Source organism: Idiotropiscis lumnitzeri, chromosome 3 (genome assembly GCF_059441095.1).
Source record: "Idiotropiscis lumnitzeri isolate Australia: NSW breed Sydney's pygmy pipehorse chromosome 3, RoL_Ilum_1.0, whole genome shotgun sequence".
Classification (NCBI taxonomy): Eukaryota; Metazoa; Chordata; class Actinopteri; order Syngnathiformes; family Syngnathidae; genus Idiotropiscis; species Idiotropiscis lumnitzeri.
Genome location: NC_142393.1, coordinates 13,054,655 through 13,079,458, shown reverse-complemented (window position 1 = coordinate 13,079,458; position 24,804 = coordinate 13,054,655). Strand labels below are relative to the sequence as shown.

Below are 24,804 nucleotides of genomic sequence, written 5' to 3'. Positions count from 1 at the left end.
TCAAGCCCCATCAAAAATGTCATCATATTTTCGATCTATCTATCGGAGGGTGGCCAAACGTTCTCTTTTCCCAGGACATGTCCTTCCTTCCTTCCTACCTACCTATCGATCGATCTATCTATCTATCTATCATAGCATAATTTAGATTAGGGCTGCACAATATAATGAAAAGAATATTGTCGATGTGAAAAGACGTGCAATAAATTCACATTGAATTGTATGCTTTAATCAAAGTTTGAAAATGATGTAACCGCAAATGTGCATTCTCATCCAATAGGAGAAGAGCAACTCGGGGCATTAATAAGGCTAAATAACTTAATTAGATAAAAAATACATTGAGCACTTATTTTTCCGCCTGAAAAATAGTATTTCATTAGATAAGAAACAGGGTTCTAGACCAGTGGCGATTGCTCTGTGACTACAAGGGAAGCTCAGTGACTAACTAGCACTAGTAGCAAACACCCTGTCGTGAGTCCACAATTTCTGACTACTTATTCAACATTTCAAGACAGAGGTTAAGGGCACTGTCGGAAATTCACTCTGACGCCCTTGCACTACTCTGAGAGTGAGAGACACAGCAAGCTCCCCTCGCTTTAATTTCCAATCGCAGCCCATGTTCTAAAACAATCAGCGGACCGTCCTTGAACTGTTTCCATCTGGGCGGCCTGAAGCACTGCCCCTCAGTGTTCCCAGCTGGAGCGCCTAGTGCGAGCACCAGCACTCCGTTTTATGTGGCAGTGAAATTCTGAACTGTTGGAGTGAACCAGTGCGCTTGGAGCATATTTCCGAGTGTGTGGATCTTTTTACGCGGCGCGTGTAATGCAGAGGACCCACCGCCAACCACAAATTACTCCCATGTCGACAACATCACTAAGCAATCATTCAAGCAATCAGATCAAAAGTTATTTTTTTTTAGCTCATGCTAAAACTCTGCACGTCCAATAAAACTCATTGCAGCGCTGGTTACTTTTTAGCTTTCAAAGTGTTTCAGACCGTTAAGTCGGTATGTCTTGAAAGAGGTGGATTTTTGCCTCATTTCATATTTTATTCATTTATATATATATGGTTTCCCTTTTTTTAACGTTCATTTACTCTCAAATAGCATTTAAAAATTAAACAACGGTGCCATCTGCTGTCTCTGATGGAGAACTGCTTCGCTTGGCCCGACTAAAATTGCCACTGATCCATGGTCAAATGTAAAAATAATTCCCATTAAAAGGCATAAAAAAAAGGTTTTCACTCACAATGTTATTAGAACTGAAACCTTGTCATCTCCACGGTCTATTATATGAAATATTTATAGTACTATACCATTCTTCCTATGCAGCCATTTACAGACAGGAAGCTGCAGAACAATCTGACACCAAGAGGTCCTTTGTATCCTTATGTCCAAAAATCACACATGCAGTCTTTCCTGTCTTTGTCTTCCTCCTACATGCGGCGAGAGTAAGCACCAGCATGCGCCTCGTCTCGGGTTTGGAACAATGCTTCGTCTCAGAGCCTCAGCCCACACAGCCGAATACCACGGAAGGCCGTGCTGAACGTCTCCCTCTGTCCGTCACCATTGAGTCACTTTTTCTTTCCTTTGGCTTCTTCGTCAGCACAGTCTCCATACCGCTCATCCCACCAGCATCCCGAAATGACATCATCCTCACCCACATGACTGTGACCTCATGAGGCCGCAGCGGCAGTTGAGGCCACATAACGTGGTGTAGGCCATAAGCAAGGGCCACCTTTACCTTCTCAACCATCAAATAACATGTTCAGAATTCCCTAGCGACAAGAAAAATCACTAAAACTCTTGGCAAACATTTGCGACATTGAACAAACCCTGGTGAACTCTGACGTCAAAATAACATTCGCAATCTTCAAACACGCAATTATTTGCCGCTCAGTCGGGTTAGCATCACGCATCCCACAATGCCCTGCGCCAAATACAAACATGGCCATTTTGGCAGACTAGAAAACTTGTCACTGATTTGAGCCATGGCCACACCTTAACAAAGGTAGACAAGGGAGCAAAAGAAGGGCGAGATTTCAACAAGGCACCAAAAGAAGACCCAATTAAGTCATAGCACCGGGGCTCGGATGGGTCACTCAACTCTGCTGCCAGCCAGCCCTCGCTCCGAGGCAGCCTGCTTGCTCTTGCTAGTATGCTTCTCAAAGATTATAGTCATGCAATTCTAAATCCACACGAGCCCGTAATTTAAACGTTGTCATTGTAACCTTCTGAACCTTTGTACGATCGCAAGGACTCACCATTTGCATCTGCCGTGGAAATTAACTGGGAAAAGCACTCATGGTGCATCCGTGATAATCCAACCTGTCCACTCATTGTGTTCTTTTTGAAACGCGAGTTTACTTGGGCAGAATATTGACTGATAAACTGCAGCAACTACGGGCCTAGCAATTTGGCTGCGTAAACAAATACACGCGGGGATTAGTCACGTGACGTGGTGAGCTCTTTAAGGTAAACTTCCTCTCCATTGGAATTGGCTGAAAATTGTCAAGAGTATATTGTACGGCTGTGTCCACAATGACGTGATTGACTGACAAATAAAGAAATGACCGACTATCTAATTTAATGCCTACATATAGGCCCTCTGGAGGTGGCTTCGTGTACTGCAACAAGTGGCAGAAAAATATGAAACTATATGACTTGATAGGTCCTCACTACTTCGGCCACGGCGCTGCACGGAATGGCCTGTGTAATGTTCAACTCATGGCAAGAATATAAGAGTGAGAAATTTTCATTTAATAATTTTAATCAATCCTGATAGCTCCTTGACTTCCACCCAGTGTGTCCAAGAAACAATGTCTGGAAGAGAAATTTCTTTGTGTGCAGATGACAACTTCTCATTTCCAGTAACGAAGAATCAAGAATGGAAAGTTGAGGGGAATTATCCAAGGCCACAATCACAGTCGTGACCGCATTGTTTGACCCAACAAATACATGCAATCATTCCCTTCCCTCCCACTTATTTTCAACAGACTTTTTCCTCATTAGTGTCATAGGTGAGATGGAGCCTGTCAGAGTCGACATCAGGCGTGTGGCAGGGTACGCCCTTGACTGGTCACACACATCTATGGATAATTCAATCATCAATGAACAATAGGCAACAATATCTACTTGTTAAATGTTGAGTTAATGTTAATTAATAATAATTATAAAAATTGAGCTTTTCTCTGAGAACTCCTTTTACTTTTTAAGTACTGTCCCTGACCCACTTTTGGCTCTTTGTCCACCAGTTGAAAAGCACTGCTTGACAACTCCAGCAATGCCAGCAAGCTTCTGTTTTGTCACTTTAACTTGCACATTTTCTCAGGCGTGCTTGCGTTAGTAACACATTTGATTTCCTTCAAGAGATCCAGCATGCAGTCGTAAAGGGTTGCATTTGCACAAGTGGGAAAACTGTCAAGACAGAAAGAGGATGCCCTCTGCTTGGCACTGTAGAAACTACACGTCTATGGCAGTCGAGAAAATGAGTACAAAGGGTGGGCAAACGTTTGAGCAGTTATAGCTGAGATTAAAACAAAAAAAGGGGGTAAAACGTTCATGTAAAATTTATTATTTGGATGAGACATTTTAATTCTTCAATTACATGAATACCTCTTTGATGAACTAATACAGTAACACGCCACAATATATGGCAATAATGGAAACAGTGTCATATTTTTGAGACTATAGTTGCCCTTTTTTTATTTCATAGTTTGGCTGCTCTTGCGACTGAATACTCAGGTGCAACTTATAGATATTAGAATTAGAGCTCAGCCTGGTACCTAAAATCCTCATTCCCTAATCGTGCTGACTTTCTGCGCAATCCCACCACATTCTTTCCACCAGTGGTAATGCACCAAAAGTATTTGCCAACCACCAAGAGAAGAACAATAAGAATCATGGTAACGAATATGGGTTATATAACTATTTTAGGACACGGCTTCCTCACGCCACAACAAGGTGTGTGTGTTTTTTTTTGAGAGGCAGAGGGCGCTGCCTACCAGTTACTTTCCAAACGCAGCCTACGTTAGGAACCAATCAGCATCTGTTCTGCCTGGCGTACTCGGCTCCGGCACTCTTTATTTTGAGGCACTCTGAATAACCAAAGTCACTTTGGTTATTAATTACAGAACGGTTTGAGTGAAGCATGCTCGGAGCATATTTTTGAACGCTTCCACGATTAGGGAACGCGGATTTTGGGTCAAAGCTATCGTTCACGAAAGACCGCCGTTATTCGACATCGCAGTCAAAGGCTACGCATTGACTATCGCTGCCGATGGCATGGAGGGGTAGTACTTCTCACGCATGCGCAAAAGGGCCGCAGTAGTTGGCGTCTTTGCGGCGTGTTCTTCTTTCATTTCCGCTCCGACGTTGGCCACGACGGCTGACGTCGGATTGGTGTGTAGAGGCCTTTAGAGGTACTGGTGCAGCCATAATGCTATGTTGAGAAAGCACTGGGCTTGTGTGTCCACTCTGGAGAGGGAGTGTCCATCTTCAGCAAACCACAATAACCTGAAAAGACGAATACAACAACGATCACCACTGAAAACCAAAACATGGAATACGACAGCCGCAATGAAAATAAAATAAAAATTCAAATAAATTCATTTATTCATTTTAGTAAAATCTTGACTTCTTTCATGAATTTAGGCTTTTGTCATTTTTTTGTACCTTTATTCATGTAATTACCACATTTTCCTGCAACAGACTCTTCCGCATTAAATTCTAACAGTTTTCCCCTTTTTCTTTCTTTCAGCTATGACCCTCAGTTTTTTTTGTATTAAAAGAACATTCAAGAACGAGTCTGGGCGACACGGTGTGCTGTGTGTGAGGTTGTGATGCATTCATTGTTGTACCTGACAGGTGACGCCCGACTCTTGAGCACTTTATAGAGCTCCAGACCTTGATAGGGAGATACTCGTCTGTCTCTGCCTCCCAGCATCAAAAGCACTGGAGCCTTGATCTACATCAAATCAAACATATTCTGTTGTTTTAACATGTTGTTGGCCCATGACAAACGTTCTGATAACCAATGTAGGCTGTGTGCTCACTGATCAGTCCAACTAACTGTCAGCCTTATTTCTCATAACAGTACAGTCAAATTTCAAATGGGAGACGATGTTGCTCTTGAGCAAGGCATTAAACTCTTGTCCACTTGGGTCGCTTCATACTAGGAAAATTACACTACTTTCCTTTACAGGCTGGTTTGATTTCAGAAACTCTCTTTGCACTTACAATGGTAATGTGTTTCAGTATAAAATAACCATTTATGCACCCAAAGCGTGGTCAGTCAGACTCATGAGGTACGTATGTGTACAGTGTTGAGTAACTTCCAAACCTCGATGCTCATGCTGGAATCTTGAGGCGGGCGCAAGGAGACAGCTTTTAAATTGCAAATTAAAAGTTCACATCTGGCCCACAATAGCTTGTTGTTGAACAATGAAATTAATGCACAAGGGGTTAAGGTCGAGGTGGACTTACAGAGGGTTAAGGGACAGGTTTGTGCTTAGAGCTAGTTAATATATAGCCCATGAACTAGTGAAGTGAAGCGTGAGCATTGAGGCGTGGCGGTGACTCCACATTTGACCAGGGAACACATACATATATGTGTAATCTGACCTGAGCAGCATGAATAATGGGCGACTTCTCCAACATGGCAGCCAATGCGTCTGCAGTGGGTGTCTGGTTGTATGAGTACTGAAAGCCTACACAAGTGTAACGCCTGGGTAGGGGGGACAGTTAAACAGTTCAAATGCTGAAAGTTGGGGAGCCAAAGTAAGATGCCAGTCTCACCAGTCCACAATGTCACTGGTGCCCAGCAAGGTGGCAGCATTGATAACAGGATTTCTGGCTGCACACGCCTTGTAGAACTCTGGGTACTGAGCCACCAGGTGACAGGACAGGAAGCCGCCGTGGGAACCTCCAATTACAGCCACGCGACTGGGGTCAAGAGTTGTGTGACTGTGCAACGCAGCAAGCACGGCCCTCTGGGCAGAAGACAGCAATTAGATACGGTAGGGAGGTAGGAAGGAACATTTTGGGTTTAGTAGGTAGTTACCTGGACATCTTTAACATCTTGGCTTCCTATGTGACCGATGAGGGACAGAATGCTGTCCTGGCCAAAGCCTGTCGAGCCGCGGTAGTTTACTGTGAAAAAACAAGCAGAAGATGTCATTAAATAATCTTTCTTACAGACGAGAGCACACAGAGAACACAGAATTATAGCAAGGCTTCAAAGATTAATTAGCTAATATGATCCTATAGAGTGAACAAGGCTCTGAACAGCAGAGAAAGGTCCAAATTTATCGAGATTCATCTTTAACACAAAATACAACTTGATTGATGCCACGTGATTCACATGTACATAAGGCACTGAAGATTACAATTTTATTTTTCGATTTAAATTGCTGTCAAACGCAAAATCTGCATCAGATCTGCTTCTGACCCCAAATCAAACCTGATTTGATCAATTTAACAATTTTCTCCTCCCAACAACTCTAAATTTATCTTTGATATAAAATTAAAAAAAATGTCAACCATGAATATTTATCATATACACAAAATCACACGGTAGGACGTTTTTCTTTTCAAAAATATCTACAGTATAAAAAAGATTGTTTTTAACTGTCTCCCACCCATGAGCACAGCAAAGCCGAGAGAGACAAGCCCGGCGGTTGTGGTGTTCCACTCTGCAGCAAACTGGGAGTGTGGCCCACCTGTGGGAGACATTGCGCCTTAAACCATCTGAAGCTTTTCGGGCAGCCTGTCAAACAAAATCAATAAGAAGAAAATAAAGTAAAGTTCAGTAAATCCTTATTAGACCTACCATGGATGAAGACCACAAGCGGTGTCAGGGCTCCAGGGAGAGTACCTCCTGGTTTAACCAGGACCGCTCCAAACTTTAACCCAGCTAAGGACAAGTGATTGCAACAAGCACAAAATTTAAAGCAGACCCTTTCCAAAGAAAAATAAAAAAATAGGGTTCATTTCTATGTGAGTGTCAATCTCACGATAGGTTTTGTTGTCCTCTTCTGGTAGAGGCTCAACTTCTAGAACAGACCACGGGAAGTCAAAGGTCATAATGGGCTCTTGGAGTTGGTGCCAGGTCACAGCTTCACTTACTGAAGGGAGGAAACCTACCAGCTACACACACACACACACACACACACACACACCCACGCACGCACCCCCTCACACACACACAAAACAGAACATTATTAACGTCATATTGTCAGACAGATTTGATAACGCAACTTTAACGGACCCAATTAAATTCCGCAGGTGCATTTTATGATGTGGCAAGTGTAAAGTATATGTTCTCGTCTGTGCATGCTCTAACCATGGTTGGTGGTGTGTTGGGGCTGGAGCAACACACGACCATCAGGTCATTCTGGATGGTCAGTATCTTCCAGCTGCCATATATCTTGGTAGCATCAGACAAGCCTAAAATGGCCGCAGTGGTGAAAAAAGTTGTGAGACAAAAAAACTTGGTTAGATTGGTTAAATACAGTCTTGGTGAGAGGAAGGACTTACCATTAGAAAGGGAGAAGACTTTCTTTGACCCTCTGTCCACCATGAAGAGATCCTGAAAGACGAGTTGATCGATGATGTCAAGAAGTAGACAGTCAGGAAACTAAAACTAAAGGCTAAACTCCAGCAATTGTTTCCAAAGAGCTGAAAGAATATAGATCTGTAAATACTGTTCTACATTCTATTTGCATTTGTTATTGTGTTGTTTAAGTAACAATTGTTTTCTGGGCCAAAATAATAGAAATAACAATGCTAATTGTTGTTAGTCCATCTATGGTCTCTTCAATTATTTGTTCGCATTGGGTGTTCACTTACATCATGTTTAATTCTTTTTTGTTTATAGTGCAATTAAAAAAAAAACAACCGAAAAGCTTGAGGGAAGAACATTTTGCCTCTCATTTAGAGAACTATTAGAGATATGTCAAACTAAATATTGCATGTCTTGAAACGGCAGAATGGAAAGAAAAAAAAAGGAAAACCGAGTGGTAAGAGCACAAAAGCAAAACAAAAACACAATCGAAAATATCATATGCTGAGCCGAATGCTTCAAAATGAGCGCATTTGATTTTAAAACATGAACAGTTAACTCTTAAGACAATATTAACTCATTTACTACCATAGACGGCTAAAGACGTCAAAGATAATTTTTCTTTTTTACTACCATTGACGGCTAAAGACGTCAAAGATAATTTTTTTTCTCAGCTGGGAGTGAGTTAAATTAAATGGTTTTGGTGACTTGACGAGAAGCAAAGAATAGAAAAGATTGTGACAGTCCTGGAATAAGGAACATCTTAAAATAAGTGCTTAATGCTTGAGCCGCAAAGGTGAAAGATGAGGAAAAAAAGTTGCAGTTTATAGTCCCAATTTAACGGGAATGTTAATGACCATAAGCATATTTTACCTTGCGGTTTTGACAGGCGCTGCTGAACACAACTTTCTGACCATCTACAGACCAACAGCTGGAGGGCAGGGCTTCATAAACACCAGCAAAGCCATCTAGAGCAAAAGCCTATTTTTAAATGTGGACTTTTCTGTGGACTGTTTAAATTTCATACGGTGATTCTAATTTCATGTCACACAGCCGAAACGCCCAAAAAATACATCAATCAAGAGCATTGAATATATGATGATATAGCATAACATATCATAAGCAATCGCCAGAATCTTGAGGGTAAAAAATACCCAATAGCACTTACCACTCTGAGGCCTATGCACAACATCCAACAATGTGGATGTCTCCCTAGTTTTTAGGTCCAACTGTGGAAGATCAGAAATTCGGTAAGTATTTGAACAAACATACACAAATACTGTACAGTACATTATACAGGTACCTGCTGAAGACTGAGGCATTGACTGTGCGGCCCAAAAACCTGTCCCTGCAGGTAGATCAGCATGGACCCATCCGGACTCAGCCTGGGACAAGACACGGATAGGTTGTCCCCCGTCAAGCGCTCTGTTTTAGAAAATGTACATTTTGGACAATCTGAAATGTTATACTACAGCCCGTACTTTCAAAATTTAGACCCTCCAGAGAAGCCCAGTAATCCGACTCAAATTTTCAGTATCATATCTAAAAAGCTTAATTCAGTTTGAAATTTCTCATTACAGTTCAAATTTTCCAGGGACAAAAAATTTTTTTTAAATTTTGCTGAGCCATTAACATTGTGTTGTCAAGGAGAGCAAGTCATTTTCAACACTTTAATTGGTCAATTTGTAAAATTAGCTGACCCATGTGGAGACTGACCAATGGTGAATGGATTTGTGAAAGAATGTGACCAAATTTGGAAAAGGTAGGTTTCTACCTGACAGTCCCGATATATCTGTTACGCAATACATTAGGCAAATGGTGACTTAAGTGACTCACCACAATGACCATCCATGTGGAGTTGGAACAAAGCTGACCTGCAAGAATGAAATGCAATATATTAGTGAATGTGCATTATGTGGCCCACTTGGTCGAGACTGGGTTTTGGTTTCAGCCTGAGTAATGTGAAAACACTTGATCGGTTATTACCAACATAAACACAACTTAACATGAAACTCCTCTCTAACCTGCGATTGGAGCAGAATTTAAGTCCCAGTCTGAAGGGTTCATGGTACCAACCAATAAAAAACACTGACTGGCTTCCTGGAGCCCAGCGAGCCTTGAGGAGATCAAGACAGACACACACATAATCAACATACAAATAGCAAGCACAGCAGGCCATGATAGCTGGAGAGAGAAGCCTGTGTTCACCTGTCCTGGTGAGATGTCAGCAGGGATTCCTGTCAACACATCCACTGATCCACTGAGTAGGCTGACCACACAAATGAGCGGAGTGCTCTTGTTGGTCAGAGCCTCGCCCCAGTCCTCACAGTACACACTCCTGTCCTGTTTGGACATATGCAAGATGGGATTAAATGTCATTGCGTGTCTCAACGTGTGTGTGTGCGCGTGTCTCAACGTGCATGTGTGTGTGGGGGGGGGTGTTTGTGTGTCAAAAAACCTTCCCCCATGAAGAGTCCTCATGAGTGTTTTTGATCTTCTCAGCTACGTAGAGAAGCTTGCTCTCACACTCGGACCATGACAGACCGCCAAACTGAGCTGAGGTCACACACACACAAAAAAAAAAACACGCACATGATGCTTCATTGCTATTACAGTTATGTAATAAATAATAAATCCGTACAAGAGTTACAGCTGTCCCTCAAAGTATACAGCAAACATAAACCAGTCCGTGACGCTAGACTAACTTTAAATTGGTCTTCTTTCAAAACAAATTCCCCTTTGAACAGACTTAAATTTTGAATATTTTATTATGGAATCGTTTGCCATCATAAAAGGCTATAAAACATACTGTAACTAACTACAGTAGTTTGCATCTGTCTCACCATCATCGTACACGCTGCCATGTATGTTGAGGGCAGTCAGGTTGAGGCATTTCCTGAGGCCATGATGGTCCCAAATCTACAAAATTGCAAACAGTGTTAACACATTCCTGATTTGATGAACAAAATATGCAGAGAAGACCATGTGACATGCTCACCTCCAGCAGTTGGTGACAACTCGTGTCTCGGACCACAGCTTTCAAACCACCAATGGGTGAAAGACTACTTAGCAACCTATAAAGGGAGAAACCCACATTTTTCACTGAAGTGGAGGGTTACAATAACAGTGGTGTAAAAAGGTGAAGTGACTCTGTATATAAAGACTTCATGGCAAATTCCGTTCTGTTTTTAATTATTACTCTCCACAGAAGATAAGCACACAAGCACGGGGAGAACATGCGAACGTCACACAGGTTTCAACCTCAAAACTATCGGGCAGACGTGCTAATCACCAGACGATCACACTGGTGCAGAATAATAATGTACTATGCAATATATAAATGAAATACAGGAGTAGCGTGTTTGTGTGTGTGCGTGGCTGTGTGTGCACTGACTCTCCAGACAAGGGCACACATGGCCCTGGCGGAACGACAATCCTGATGTTCTGCTGGTCTCTGGGGGTTGAGAACAGAGTCCACTGTTGCGAGTAACAAAGTCTGGAAGCTCTCACCGCATCAGTCTGACTCCACCCTGAAAATGTATGTCAAGCTATTAGTAGTGCACCGGACCAGGAGAAACAAGTCAACACATTATTTTAAAAAATACATTTCAACCATATGTAAGAGCAGAGTGGATGTCATTCGGAAGAGGCCTTTTTAGGGGCTGGGTGGCAAGGTCTTAAAATAAAATCTCAGAATTCTATCACCAAAATAAGATTTCTGATTCATCTCAGCAGAATATTTTCCACTTGGAAGCACAGACCTCAGGTCAAAAGTGGGTAATCTTTGACAATGTTCAAAGCCATTGCTTGCCTTCCGCCAATTACTTGTCATATAGAAAACAATGTGAATATAATTCAGCCAATGTTGCCAGTTTGATAGCGGTAAGTTAAATCACAACAGGGGCAGAGCTACGTGGTGGCCAGGGGAAGCCATAGCCAGCCAACAGCTAGAGAAACGTTTTGATACCTGTGGTTTTCCGGCCATTTTCACATGGATGCAGTATGGTCAGAAAACTTGATACTCTGTCAGAACATTTATATTAAAAGTATATTTAAAGGATTGTCTTTGGCCTCAATGGAAACTCTTAAAGAACTTGTCTTTAGTGAAGAACATTTGATTCTTTCCACCAATGTCAATCAAAATCATTACTTTCACACATAGCAAACAAACAACAAAGCTGATAAGTCATTGTTGATCATACCATCCACAGTCATGGTTTCAAGAAATACGTCTGAAAACACATGTTTACGTATACAAATTCATTATACAAACATGAAAAAACGAGAATTATGAAGAATTAACAGAGATTTTTTAGATATAACATATACAAAATGGGGTTGGCTGTCAGTGGCAATTGATCACTATGAGCAACGTAATGGATAATAACGCATTAATTTAATTTTCCCTTGGACTTGATACTGTGTATATTGTGGGTGTGTTGAGAAAGTTTGTGAACATATTTTTCATGAAAACCTGACTGTACATGGAATGAGAAACTATGACTTCTCATTTACAGGCAGTCTCAAAAGCATGCAAATGCACGTGTATTTGTCCCCGCACTTATGGCCACCCTTCAGTAAAATGTTGTCACCCTAGCTACGAACTGAAAGACTTCTGGGTACGCCCCTGACTCACAAGTCCCTCTTGGAATAATAGCCACTTGAATGAATTAAAAAGTCGTTACTAGAACAATATCAGATCGCTAACTTGGTAACACTGATGGTGCAGTTATAATAAACTAGCGCCTATCTGTTTGTAGACAGTGAACTAACTGAGCATGCGTCCTTGTCCCGCGTTACGACGCATTTAACTAGCTAGTATTCAATTCGTTCGTAACCTCGGACTGTCAGCTTGTCGTAAATCGGATCCGTATCGTCAGAACCTACCGAGGACGCCCTGTGTTGCAGTGAACAAGTGTTCGTAATGAGGTGGCTGTTCAAAGTGAGTGTACCTGCATTCACTGTGATGACACGAATGTCTGCTTGCAGTTGTTGACGTACTTCAGCAGACACCGGCGCGGGGAGAGAGCTGACTTCTCCGTACACGCGCGTAACTTGTCTGGCCTCCATGTGTGGTACTACAAACGTCACACTAAACAACACGACATGAACAACGTTTCCCCTTTCTCGTTTACAAACATTGAGCTGACACGGGCATGAAATAATCGACAAGACTCGGTACAATTACGGTGACCTATAGAATTTAAAGTCCATAAAACTATGAGCATTTATCCACTGCGGTTCTATTTATGTCTTCAGCAGCTCCATGTTTACTAGGGGAGCGGACCGTACCACTCTCGTCCATTCTGAGGGGTGTCAAGAGCGAAGGGATGCACCACGAATTAGCACAAAGGGATGGTCTACAAATTGTACTCTAAATTATTCGACTATTCTTTTGATTTGATTCACCGCATTTGATAAACGGATCATCATTGTTGGCGTTAGTAGAGTGATTGGTGGAAATGACTAATCAATAGCAATAAAATTAAGTTTAGTCATTGTAAAAAAAAAGGCTTGTTGACAGTAAATCACGTTACTTGTTAAAATGGAGCTATATGGTATGCGGAGAAGGGCATTGGACTGTACGATTTTCTTTTGACTGATTGACTGAATGAGTTTTTGAAGCTAGGAAGGTGATTTGTGCTCAACATTTCTGGACATTCCTAGTGACGTCCCCTAGGGGACAGTGTTGGGCCCCAAATTGTTTATTTTCTATATACAATATCAATACAATACAACTAGATTTATATAGAGCATATCCCATGTAAGGTATCAAGTGTTGGAAAATATATTTTATTTGAATACAATACTGTTTTTTGTTCTGTTAGTAATTTACAAATCCTAATAAATGACACTAATCAGATGGGTAGCGCGGCTATAGAATTCAAATATTTGCACTCAGCGGAAAATGAGATTCCCAAATGCCCAATATAAATTTTTATTAGTTCGCATTTAAATTCTGGGGATTTACACACACTTCATATGCATCAATAAAGGATTATCTTATAAAATAATGTACGATTTTGAACTGGTACCTAGCAAAAAAAAAAAAAAAAAGGTTGGCGAGCACTGATGGAAAGTAGGCTAGTGGACTGCAGATACGATTACTATACGAATAGGCCGAACTTTGAGCCACCTCCAAATTGTGTAATTCCTGCCAACAATAGAATGTTTTGAGAAAACAGTCAATGCATAAGACACTCCTTTATTAATTCAAGTAACACCAACCAGCAATAAAATAGACAAAACAGCAGCAAAAAATAACAGTCTGTCATCTTCCCTTTGCTGTAAACAGTATCCGCCATTTGTAATATTCTTAACAGTACATTACACCGTTCCATGTTGTAATTAAATATCATTCGAAATACAAATAGCAACGACCTGATGGTTAAAAGTTTTTCCCCTTTTCAAAAAAAAATATGCAGACAAAATGTGACAATCATTCGGTTTCAATTACGCAGATACCGTTTTATCCTTGAGGTTTAAAACTCAGCTAAAGCATGTTAAAACCACACGCACGCGCGCGTGCACACACACTCTAGAGTTGTAATTTTTATAAAGTGTGGATTTGGCAATATTATATTATGAATATAATATATACAGAATCTTTTCCGGCTTCTTTGTGAGATTTCTTGCCATAAATGACAATGTTTAACATTTAGCCCAGGTTAGCATTGTCATTAGCACCAATCAGTCTAACCCCAAAACAACATAAAATAGGCTCAATGACTTCTATGACATATACAATGCATCCCATACATATTCACACAACGTTTAACCGCATTTTGTTGCGTTACATCATATTCCTAAAAGCACCCGGCCCTGAACGCCCTTGAGTGGTCCAGCCAGCACCTAGATTTGAACCTGACTGAATTCTGGAGAGATCTGAAAATAGCTGTGCACCAACACTCACCATCCAACTTGGAGGTTGAGAGGTGATGCAAAGAGGAATCAACGTAACTATGCAGCAAAAGGTATGCCAAGCTTGTGGCATCATCTTCTAAAAGAGTTGGGGGGGGGCTGTTGCCCAAGGTGCATCAAGTAAGTATTGAGCAAAGATTGTGAGTACTTATGTAAAGGTAATGTTTATTTTCCACTTCTGGTGTGTTGTGTGCATAAATAAGAAAAATAAATTCCTTCAATTTTAGAATAAGGCTGTTATATGAAAAATATGGAAAAAGTTCAGCGCTGTGAATACTTTCAGGATGACCTGCTTTATGACATAAATAAAGTATCATATTACATCTATTTCTCTTCTGAGGTGCATAGTATTTTGTATCGTAGTTAAGCTTTGTTATATGACATGTACTAAAAGTTAACGCAGATATTACATTATCTTTAAAAATGATTCCTCTGTATCCTCAGTAGGCAAAATGTTTTTTTCCTGTAAGGGCAGTCTGAGCTTGAGTGACAGCCATCTGGAATCTGGAAAATGAATCCATTGGTAAAACATTTTGAGTCCAAATAGTCATTAATTCATTAAGCCCGTGTGAGTCCAGCCTGAAGGCAGTCGATTGGTGTCAAGTTTGTCAACACACACTTGCCCCACCCCTCCATCACATGACATCAGCCCGTTTGTCCCGGACTTTGTTCCTCTGCTTCGTCCTGGCCTTGAAGGCAGCCGAGTTGAAAAGATGCTGGTGAAGAAAAGAGAAATAGGTAACAGTAGAGTGCAGTACGGGTTGCTATTAGGCTACAGCAAGTCCAAGCACCTGATTCAGATTCAGACAGCCTAATTGAGTATACATTCTATACTCAAGAGGGTTGTGGATAGAATGGACAGAACACACGAAAAAAATCCACATGCGCAGACACCCAAATTATACGAACAATTAGTAATTCTACAAACCTCAATGCCGCGCAGAGATAGCACATAAGTAAAATCACCAATTACATAATTATAATTAAAAATAATAATCAATACTCATCATTCAAACAATAAAATGTGACTCCTACGATCGGAAGAAAGGTCATTACCTTCTCGAATCGTGATAGCTTGTTGGCTTTGATGGTGGCGTCAAGGATGATCGGAGGGCCAAGACCAATGATGTCTCTCAGAAGCTGATTAAACTGTAGCCAGACAAAAGAAAACACCCCAAAATCCATTATGGAGTCACCAGAATTTTGTTCCCAACTAAAAACATTTACATTCAGTTTAATCACTGTAGACAGTGTTAACGCGCATATTTATGATTGGGTTTTGCAAATTCTGCAATTGTTTTCAGATTTTCCATTAGTGAATATGAGAAAGCTATGACATATATTTGCTGATTTCATTAAGGTATTTTTTTTTTTATTCCAGAGCAGTTAATTAATTTTCTTGAATTATTTGTGCTTGCTGACCTGCAGATGGTGCCTGACACCGGACTCGAGGATCTCTTTGAAAGCGTCGTAGATTCTTCGCCTCATCCAGCTGTCGAGGTACATGCTCTCTACTCCAAAACTGATCTTCTCTTCTGTGAAGTCCTCATTCTGAAGGACAGAACAGGACATCTCAAGCAAAATGAGCACACCAGCATGTTTGGGACAATATTAACCAACTTGAGTTGAAAACTAAATAAATGAATTCAGAATTGAAATGGCAAGACTTGAATACAGAGCAGAACTCCACGGAACAAAAACATGGATTAACACAACGCTGTGGAGTGAGCACACGATAGACAACTGGAACGCCAATCGTCGGAAAAGATGCCATCCCCACACAGCGTGAGATTGTTGCAAGTGCCGGCTAAAAACACACCTCGATGTAGTGTAGAACCTCTCTGAAGATTGAGCGCTGTTTCCTTCTGTCGTTCTTGGCACGATGTTTGTGGCTGTCAGTCGCTAAACTCTTCAGACTTTCACACAGACTTTCACCATCCTCCACCTCAAAGTCCTGCACGCAAACAAACAAGCAACAACAAACAGTGGCTTAGACAACTTTTCCAGCATGATTGCATTGAAATACAACCTCTTTCATAACCACAGAGTTAAAAAAAAAAATTGAGCCGTCACACTGAACAAATTCAAAATTAGATACAAAACATAACTGTTCAGTAGAGCTCGGGGGTTAGTTTTGTTGATTAATTTTACTTTTATTATTTATATACTTTTAATCAATTTCTTTTACGAGGCTTCCTTGGTTCACATCATGTCCTCACTGACATGCACTGCTTGCAGTGACAACATGGTTGCAAGTGGAGACAGTTTACAAAAGCTACCGATTAGTTTATAACATAGGCCGCCTTTGGAAATTAATGGGGGGCCTCTGCCAACTGCCAACACACACACTCTCAGAGTAGTGTTCGGACGTCAGAGTAAATTTCTGGACACACCTCGTGTTGACAGCAGATGTGTTACTTGACTACTGTATATGAGAAAACAGCGTGGTGGTGTCAAATAATTGGCTCAACAAAAGTTGGGAAACACTGGCCTAGTCAATGGGCCTGGTGTGTGTGCGTGTGTGAGTATACATACCTCATCTATCTCACGTCCCAGCTCAACCAGCAGGGCAATGGTTTCTCCAACAGTGATCCTGTAATTGACATCACTACTTTGCAGACAAGCTTGCAGCTTGGGGAGGTGCCTGAAACACAGGATCAGTACTTTGTAATAACTTTATGATAGACAGAACACAAAAGAAAAAGAAAATACATTCAAATCTAAATGTAATCATCTAAAACCTGTTAGGCAGGGATCAAATAAAATGCTGCATGCAAGTTTGATTAGACCACATAAAGTTGTGTTTTGACCAGGGTTAGTATAGTTTTTCTTAGTTTTAATTAGTTATCAGGGCGGCTTTGTTATTTTTTATTCATTTTTTTAAAAAAAAGATTTAGTTTTATTTTAATTTGACTTAGTTTTAGTATTAGTTTTATTTTTTTCAGTTATTTTTTTAAATTGTGTTTTACTTGCAAAATTAGAAAAACACTACGCTAAGTATTGTATAGTAAAAATTCAACAAAAATATTATTTTGAAACATTTTGAAAATACTGGGTACAGTTTAACAGTCCATGAATTTTACATTACAATAAGTGCAATGTATAATACCGCCAAGTCAGATGCATGCATGCCTAATTCAGTGTTGCTCAACCTTTGAGCGAAGGCAAATATTTCAACAAAAAGAGCGGAGTGAAACGTCAAGAGAAGATGAGCCATTCGAGCCAAAGAGCCACACGCAAACTTGTCTCCTAAGAGCGACATCACCTGTTGGCTTTTTTTTATTATTGGCTACTGCTTGATTGTTGATGACTACAACTCCGAGATGACTATTCGACCATCTCTCCATCCAGCAAACGATTGTGCCATTAATATCAAAATAAATACATAAAGACAAATCAACCCCAGAGGCTCATGTATTAAATTAATTGCCAAAGAGAAAAACTAAGGACATTTTCGCTATAATTTTAGTTATAGTTAAAATGTAGTTTCAGCTAGTTTTCGTCTTAGTGAAGGCATTTTCGTTTTTATTTTATTTTTCGTTAATGAAAATAAATTTCCAACTTTAGTTTTAGTTATTTCGTTAACTAAAACAATTGGCTTGGACTCACATGTGCAGCAGGACAGAGAGTTTGGATGCAGGACACAGGGTGACCAACAGAGACCAGGCCTGCATGGCGGCGCTATGGAGACCTGGCCCACCAGGTTTGGGTGTGGGCAACAATCCCTCTCTGTTGGGGTAGGAAGACATGAACACGCTCTCCAGGAGGGACAAAGACTTGATCAAGTCCTTAAAGAGTTGAAAGAGAAAAAAAAATTGGTGCGCACAAAACAAAACGAGCATTCATCGTCAGTTCACCCAATTGCAAAATACGCAGCTGCACTGGCAGCATATTTCATCCTAAGTGTAGTGTGGATGTTTTTTGTTAATGAGTGATTTTTTTTTTAATAAACCTAGCACAAGGGACACTTTGTTTACAAAGTAGCTATCTTTTGATGGGAGCAATAGAGCTGGAAACGACTGTAGTTTAACACCAACTATACAATACAGTTGTAAAGTCAGAATTACGGTAACTATTTGTCTTAAAAATGTTTCTAGGCCATAAACATAAAACCAGAAAAATAACAGAAGGGCAGTAATGGATTATTTGTGGCGTGCTCAAAAAAAAGCTTGCACTGCTGTGCAAACTAAGTTCACTGTGTGTCGTCGGTACCATAGTAAATCAAGGGCCCCCAATAATTGACTACGTGGAATTCCAGCTATTTTCGACTAAGACCCAAGAGGGCCAATGCAGCTTAAGCTTTTTTTATAGGACAAATTCAATCTTTTAAACAAAGCTGTTCTCACCTCTCCGTCTTCAGCAGCAGAGATATAGCAGCACATACCCAAAGATCTTGCACACTGATGGGGACACAAGCAAAGACTACTTATTAACAAGTTCTGTATGGTTAATTAACCCAACTCTAATGAATTATGTATTTTATTGATTAAAGGGGAAGTCAAGTATTTTTTTCCCCTACAATATTATTGGGCTGAACTGAAAAGAGTCCTCTTGTAATTTGGGTACCTCAGTTATATAAAAAAAAAATGCTTGAGGCATTGTTTCTGCCTCGACAACCTGCTAATTTACAGTACGTATACAGTGTCAGCAAGAAGAAGTCAAGCTAACTGCCAGCGGCAATTGTTCATGCTATGAATGACAGTATCACACCCAACGCGGGGGAGAATGACAAATTCAAAATAAACCATAATTTACCAAATAATACATGGATATTAATGCAATAATGGCTGATTGGACTCATCTTCCTTTTCTTTAATTTCTATTTATTTTGCCGTCACTAACTGTTGCTACCGACGGCAATAACAATATCGTCCTGAAATAACGTTCAATTGCTAATTATGGATGCAAAAAAAAAAACGAAAAACATAATGACACTGACACTGTATTGCATGGCACCTGTTGCCAGCGTTTGGCGGAGGCTCCAGCACCCAAGTGCTCCAAATAAGATGGCGAGAGGCGTCGGATTACTTTTTACAGGCAGTTTAATAGACGTAAATGACTCTTTGATGCTGACTGTTGATATTTTTTGTATTAAAAATACAACAGAGCATTTATTTTACTAACATCATGATAGTGCCAATAATCGTGATATTTTGGTAAAGAAAATTGTAAAATTAATTGGTTTCATTTCTTATGTGATCCAACTAAAACAGTTGCACGTTTTTCTTTTTATAACTCACACTCTGGCGTGCTGTCATACTGGCAGTGTTGTCAATCAAGATGCTGGTAAGGATGGGCCGCAGCATTTTGAGGCCTTCCGCCGCCTCATCTCCTCCCCCTAACTGGATACAGAGCAGAGCAAAGACGGTTGCGGCAGCAGCTTGCTCCTCTGCGCCGCCTGACCGCGAGGAGGGAACATGGCAGAGACCATTATTAATCGTTAACGGTGTATTAGCTTAGTGATATGAGAAAGTGGTAAAATGATTGCTGACAGAAAATGCAGGTATGGAAGCTAGTACTACCTTTTTTAAGGCTCCTTTCCAAGCAGTCGCTAACTGTGAAGCGTCTCTCTGTGAGGAAGTCGTACAACACTTTTGATGAGAAGGCCAGACGCAAAGACTCCAGGACTGCGAGTCGAGTCTTTGCACTGAGCGAGAGACGAGAACAGACAGGAAGGCGTTTTAAGGGGCATCCCCGACATTGTGGACTTTCATGATGTCAAAAAAGGAGGCTCACCTCTTGTCTGTGAGGTTGTCAATGCACTGCTTGAGTTTATCTTCCGTTTCCTCTTGGGCAGTCTGTTCGTCAACCTGCTCCCCTCCTGCGTTTGGTGGTTTAGAAGAATGCAAGAAATTAATTAGGGATGACCATCAGTCTCGAAATAAAGATATGTTCAAAAATCCAAAATCAGCAGAACCTGATTATAAATTTTAACCAACACTGGGTCATTAGGCTATCGTTAACTCTAAAGTTATTTGCTCATGACACCGCAAGTAGAATGCTCTTGTTCTTTTGATTAAATAATAACATAACTTACTTCATTCATTGCCAAGGGTCGTATGTTTGTCTTAAGAATCCAGATAATTAATCCTCTGGGTTTTTTATGTCTTTTACATTTTTTCCCGCAAAGGGTCTGAAAAGGGCTGGCACCAAATGCGTTTTAATGACCAAATTAAACTATATATTCATTTGAGGCCGTAATAGTACAGAGATCGCGGCTGTAGGGCGGGGGACTGACTGGCAAAATAGGGGCAAGTGCCCAGCTCTAGTGACTAGACTTTAATTTACGCTAAGAAACAGACGCATTTTCACATTATTTAACATATGACAAAAAAAGAAATTTGCCTGGTAGAAGACAATCGAGAAGTCAATCATGCTGCTCATTACCAAAGAGAGAGTGCAAATTTATCTACTGTCATTTGTCAACATTGGAAACATTTTCTCCTCACAAATGGTCAGTTTTTAATTGATCCAAAGGAAAAAGGTAGCAAGGAATAATGGGTTTAGTATGTTTGCTTTCCTGGCATACATATGCATGCATGTTTTGAAAAATACAACATAATTGCAAATTATTCCGCAGAATCCCAAGTTGCGGCTCACGGAACCCCAGTATATTATTCCATCGACAACTAAAACATTTAAAAAATAAAATAAAATCAACTGACTTAATTTTCTTGATAGTCAATCAAGCAAATTTATTAAAATACTAATTCCGAGGGGAAAAGCAAACCTCGTGAATGATAAACATGTTATATGTTGGTAGCCAACCTGTGCCCTCTTCTAGCACGGAGGTGCTTTCACTGGCACTGCTGTAGTGGCTGAGAACGTCCGACGTCAGCTCGTCGTCACTGGTTCCTGACTCCACCTTCACCCCATTTTTGACACCTAACAGGCAACACATAAATAGGAATATGAAGAGCAGGTGTGGTGGTACTCCATATCTCCATATCCATGTGCATGACAAAAAGAAAACAGATCACACAAACACGCGGTTTGACCTTCACTTATCGGTACTTACTTCAGAGACGCCGGTAATATTAGTAGCATACTTATTTTGGTTCAGGTGTACTCACACATATTTGTTGATAATCATGTACAGTATTTAAATCAGTAAGAAATCTGGGGCAATAATTTAAATACTTAATCCGGTGAATGAAACAGCCTCTAAGTGTAAGATTAGATTGGCAAAAGAAAACAGTAAACCGCTCAACTTTCTGTTTTTAATACCAATGTAACTCAGTAAGGCACACCTGTGCGCAAACCAAGCTAGCCTCTAGCTCCTGCTGGATCAGGGCTTTCTACTGTTTGAATATTGGTGACCAACATTCCATGTGCACAATCCTCAATGGAATGTGTGTGTGCTCGTGTTGCCAGGTCATCAAGGTCAGGCGAGGTAATTCAGAGGGCAATGCATAGTGGAGTTCAGTCCAGTTGAACTTTTTTTTTTTTTTTTTGGGGGGGGGGGGCATGGGTGCATTGCTATTGCATCATACGTCGGTGCAATTAACCAATTTTATAGATTAATTGGAGTTTATGGCTCAGGATGTTTTTCTTTGTGGCTTCAGTAGTTTAAACATATGTCTTCGCAGGAGACGAAAGAGAAAGTCCTCGAAGGCGATGCGGTGGGGACAAGGGTCACAGAAGTTACCTTTCAGAGAGGCTTTAGCCGTCAACTGCAGCTGTAGAACCTCCTGACGAAGAGATCCTGAAGATGATGTATGGATGTAGGAATGAATGAAGTAAATATGGGATGTGTGGGTGGGTGGTGGTGGTAGGGCGTGGAAATAGAGATGGAATGTGTAAGAAAATGGTGCAAAAGAATGACGGTGAAGAAAACATCTTAAGTAAGATTTTAGCAATGCATACTTACACTGCACATCTTTCTCTGATTGGTTGTTTGTTTACGGGTGCAGTGGTTTCACATAAATGGCGCAAGAAAGAGAGGTTGAGATGGCTATTTCGTCAAAGACCATATTTATTGCGTACTACTGCCAGGCCATAATGACAGTTATCCAGTAACAAATAAGATCAAGTGATTATTTTGGAAATTGCAAAATGCCTATTTTAGAAAACAATTTGCTGATGTGTTGTGTTTCTTTGTGAAGGTCTGTCTGGCATCCATTCATTTTGACAACATTGCTGTCTATGCGTGAAACGGATGTACCCTTTTCCAATGCATATAAACAGTAGCGATGGGATGACATGAAAGTGATCCCTTTGGATCTTTAAAAAGTACCGAATTTTAAATAAAGAAGCATGCAAGTCCAAATGGTACTCCAACTTCCTCTCACATGCCCAAAAAAAAGCGTGTTAGGTTGTCAAAATTGTCAACAGCTGCAAATGTATGAAAGGTTGTCTATCTACACAGTATATCCAATACAATTGGCCAGCGACCAATCCAGGGCACACATAACTTCTCACCCAAAGTCAACTAGGATAGACTTCAGCTCACCTGCTACCCAAATGTGAAAAAGCACTATACCAAATTTCTTAATTAGGCATTAACATCAATACTAGAAGGCATTCTGCTGTCTTATGTGTAAAAACTCAACATGTGCGTGCCACAGAGCCACGTAAGAGCGTAACCCATGTGACAACCACAGTGCAAGCTCAGAACACACGTGACCGTGTTAAATTCACACACGTGGGAACTTTATTTATACACAGCTGTCACTGAAAAGGTTGAAATAAAACCATGTTTTTTCATAGCCGAGCACAACTATAATTAGAACACTACTTTCCAGTGGTCTTGTTGGATGACGACAAGACGCGGGAAAAAAAGATTGTCAACTGCAGTAGGAACCTTGACTGACTGACAGACAAGATGGAACATAAGAGTGACAGCCGTAACACGAGCGAACATTAACGGCGATGATGTAATAGGTTCAGAGAAGTAAGATATTCCCCCAGCCATGCAATTATTTAAGAACATTTTTGATGAGGTCAGCTCAAAGTTAAATTTTGGGCAAATAAGTTGTCTTGAGGTGAGTCATTCTGAACCCATCTCTTCAAAGACTACACACAAGAACAATGCATTGTATTTTTTTTCACCAAGTAATCAAAAGAGATATTGGAAACGTTCATTTTTATGTTTGTCCTTAAAGTCATTTCATAGTCAGTAATTTTTTTCTTCACTTTTACACGAGAAGTTTTACACACATTTAATTTGAGTACTACTGCCACTTCAGACATCAGCATTCTACGTAAAAACGTGGTTGACGCACAGACAGTTTCGTACACAGAGTTGCCAAACTGGAAAATTGATAACAATAACCGCACAAGAACAGGAAAAATTTGAACGCTAATTGGAGGGAGTAACTTTGCTAAAGTTAGCATAGCAGCAAGCCATGTGGCAATGACAGTGACCAACATCAACCATGAAATCAACTTGGTAAGATTGTAACGAAGTCACCGCCCAGTTATCATCTACCTGTGGAGAAGGTGAAATATGCCATTGTCGTGCGCACACTTACCGGCTTTAGTGGAGCCCCGTTTCCCTTTTCTACTTCGCGGCATGGCAGCAGGCTTAGCCAAGCGAGGCTAGCTAACGTTAGCCCACTTTCACGTTGTCCGACTTAAAATCTCTTCTCAGCTCTACAATCGGCGTGGAGACATCTGGATTTGTTTCCACGATGACAACGAAAAATAAAAAATAAAAATGCCCCGTGACACTTTTGTTGCGAAGAGTTGACTGGCGACCCCTGCCAACAACACTCGCCCCCAAACTCAACGCTTACTTCCACCGGGGAATGTGATCTTGTCCATAGGTGACAAATCCACTCGCCTTCACGGTTGTTATCGGTGTATTATCTATGCTTGTCGCCGGGTATTCTGTACGTGACGCCGGGTTGGCACAGTGAGCATTTGTCAAAGAGTTTGGGGAGGAGTTTGAAGCACGCTACGGTCTCGAGGTCCACCATCTTCCTTTCCGCTCAGAGCACGCCGGCTGTCAGGGTTGCCAGGTTAGCTTGGTCAAGGATGCCAGGAACGAGTCACACCGATCCCCCAAAGGTATGAGCAAAAACAGCAACAACAACAACAAACAAATAAGTCCAGCAATTGATTCGTTCACTCTTTCACCGTTCCCTGAACACCTCAAAATGTTTAATATGTAGGACTATTAAGTGTTCTCACCGGTGAAATGAGAACACATTTTCTAAGATTACGTGGGCGTGGCGTTGCGTACGTCACTACTGTACCATAAATACAACGTGCTGTATTGACGTCAGAAAGTTGAAATTAATGAGTATCCAACAATACGTAATAACACAATGTTATATTTTCAAAAATCAAACTAAAAATATTTATATATTATTTATTTATATTT

At 40.7% G+C, this 24,804-nt stretch overlaps 2 protein-coding genes across 3 annotated transcripts; both read right to left on the bottom strand.

Moving 5' to 3' along the window:
- Positions 1-3,553: 3,553 nt before the first annotated feature.
- Positions 3,554-12,832, bottom strand: apeh2 (acylaminoacyl-peptide hydrolase 2). The gene is made up of 21 exons (XM_088290674.1): positions 12,509-12,832; positions 10,951-11,086; positions 10,555-10,630; positions 10,400-10,475; positions 10,015-10,112; positions 9,765-9,899; positions 9,581-9,672; positions 9,393-9,430; positions 8,860-8,981; positions 8,725-8,785; positions 8,430-8,524; positions 7,532-7,583; positions 7,338-7,441; positions 7,009-7,141; positions 6,825-6,908; positions 6,634-6,714; positions 6,057-6,145; positions 5,792-5,985; positions 5,618-5,720; positions 4,855-4,961; positions 3,554-4,510 (listed from the first exon to the last, which is right to left on the bottom strand). The coding sequence occupies exons 1-21, from the start codon at positions 12,624-12,626 to the stop codon at positions 4,411-4,413; spliced, it is 2,094 nt and encodes a 697-aa protein (XP_088146800.1). The 5' UTR covers positions 12,627-12,832; the 3' UTR covers positions 3,554-4,410.
- A 909-nt stretch (positions 12,833-13,741) lies between these two features.
- ifrd2 (interferon-related developmental regulator 2) lies at positions 13,742-24,572 on the bottom strand. 2 transcript variants are annotated; one of them, XM_088292012.1, is made up of 13 exons: positions 23,951-24,572; positions 22,126-22,182; positions 21,246-21,362; positions 20,214-20,298; positions 20,000-20,124; positions 19,718-19,875; positions 18,824-18,877; positions 18,087-18,265; positions 17,013-17,121; positions 16,297-16,431; positions 15,900-16,028; positions 15,534-15,626; positions 13,742-15,193 (listed from the first exon to the last, which is right to left on the bottom strand). In XM_088292012.1, the coding sequence occupies exons 1-13, from the start codon at positions 23,991-23,993 to the stop codon at positions 15,113-15,115; spliced, it is 1,365 nt and encodes a 454-aa protein (XP_088148138.1). In that variant the 5' UTR covers positions 23,994-24,572; the 3' UTR covers positions 13,742-15,112. The 2 variants fall into 2 exon arrangements, with proteins under 2 accessions (XP_088148138.1, XP_088148139.1); XM_088292013.1 differs by lacking the exon at positions 22,126-22,182 and having other exon boundaries at positions 23,951-24,565.
- Positions 24,573-24,804: the final 232 nt, after the last annotated feature.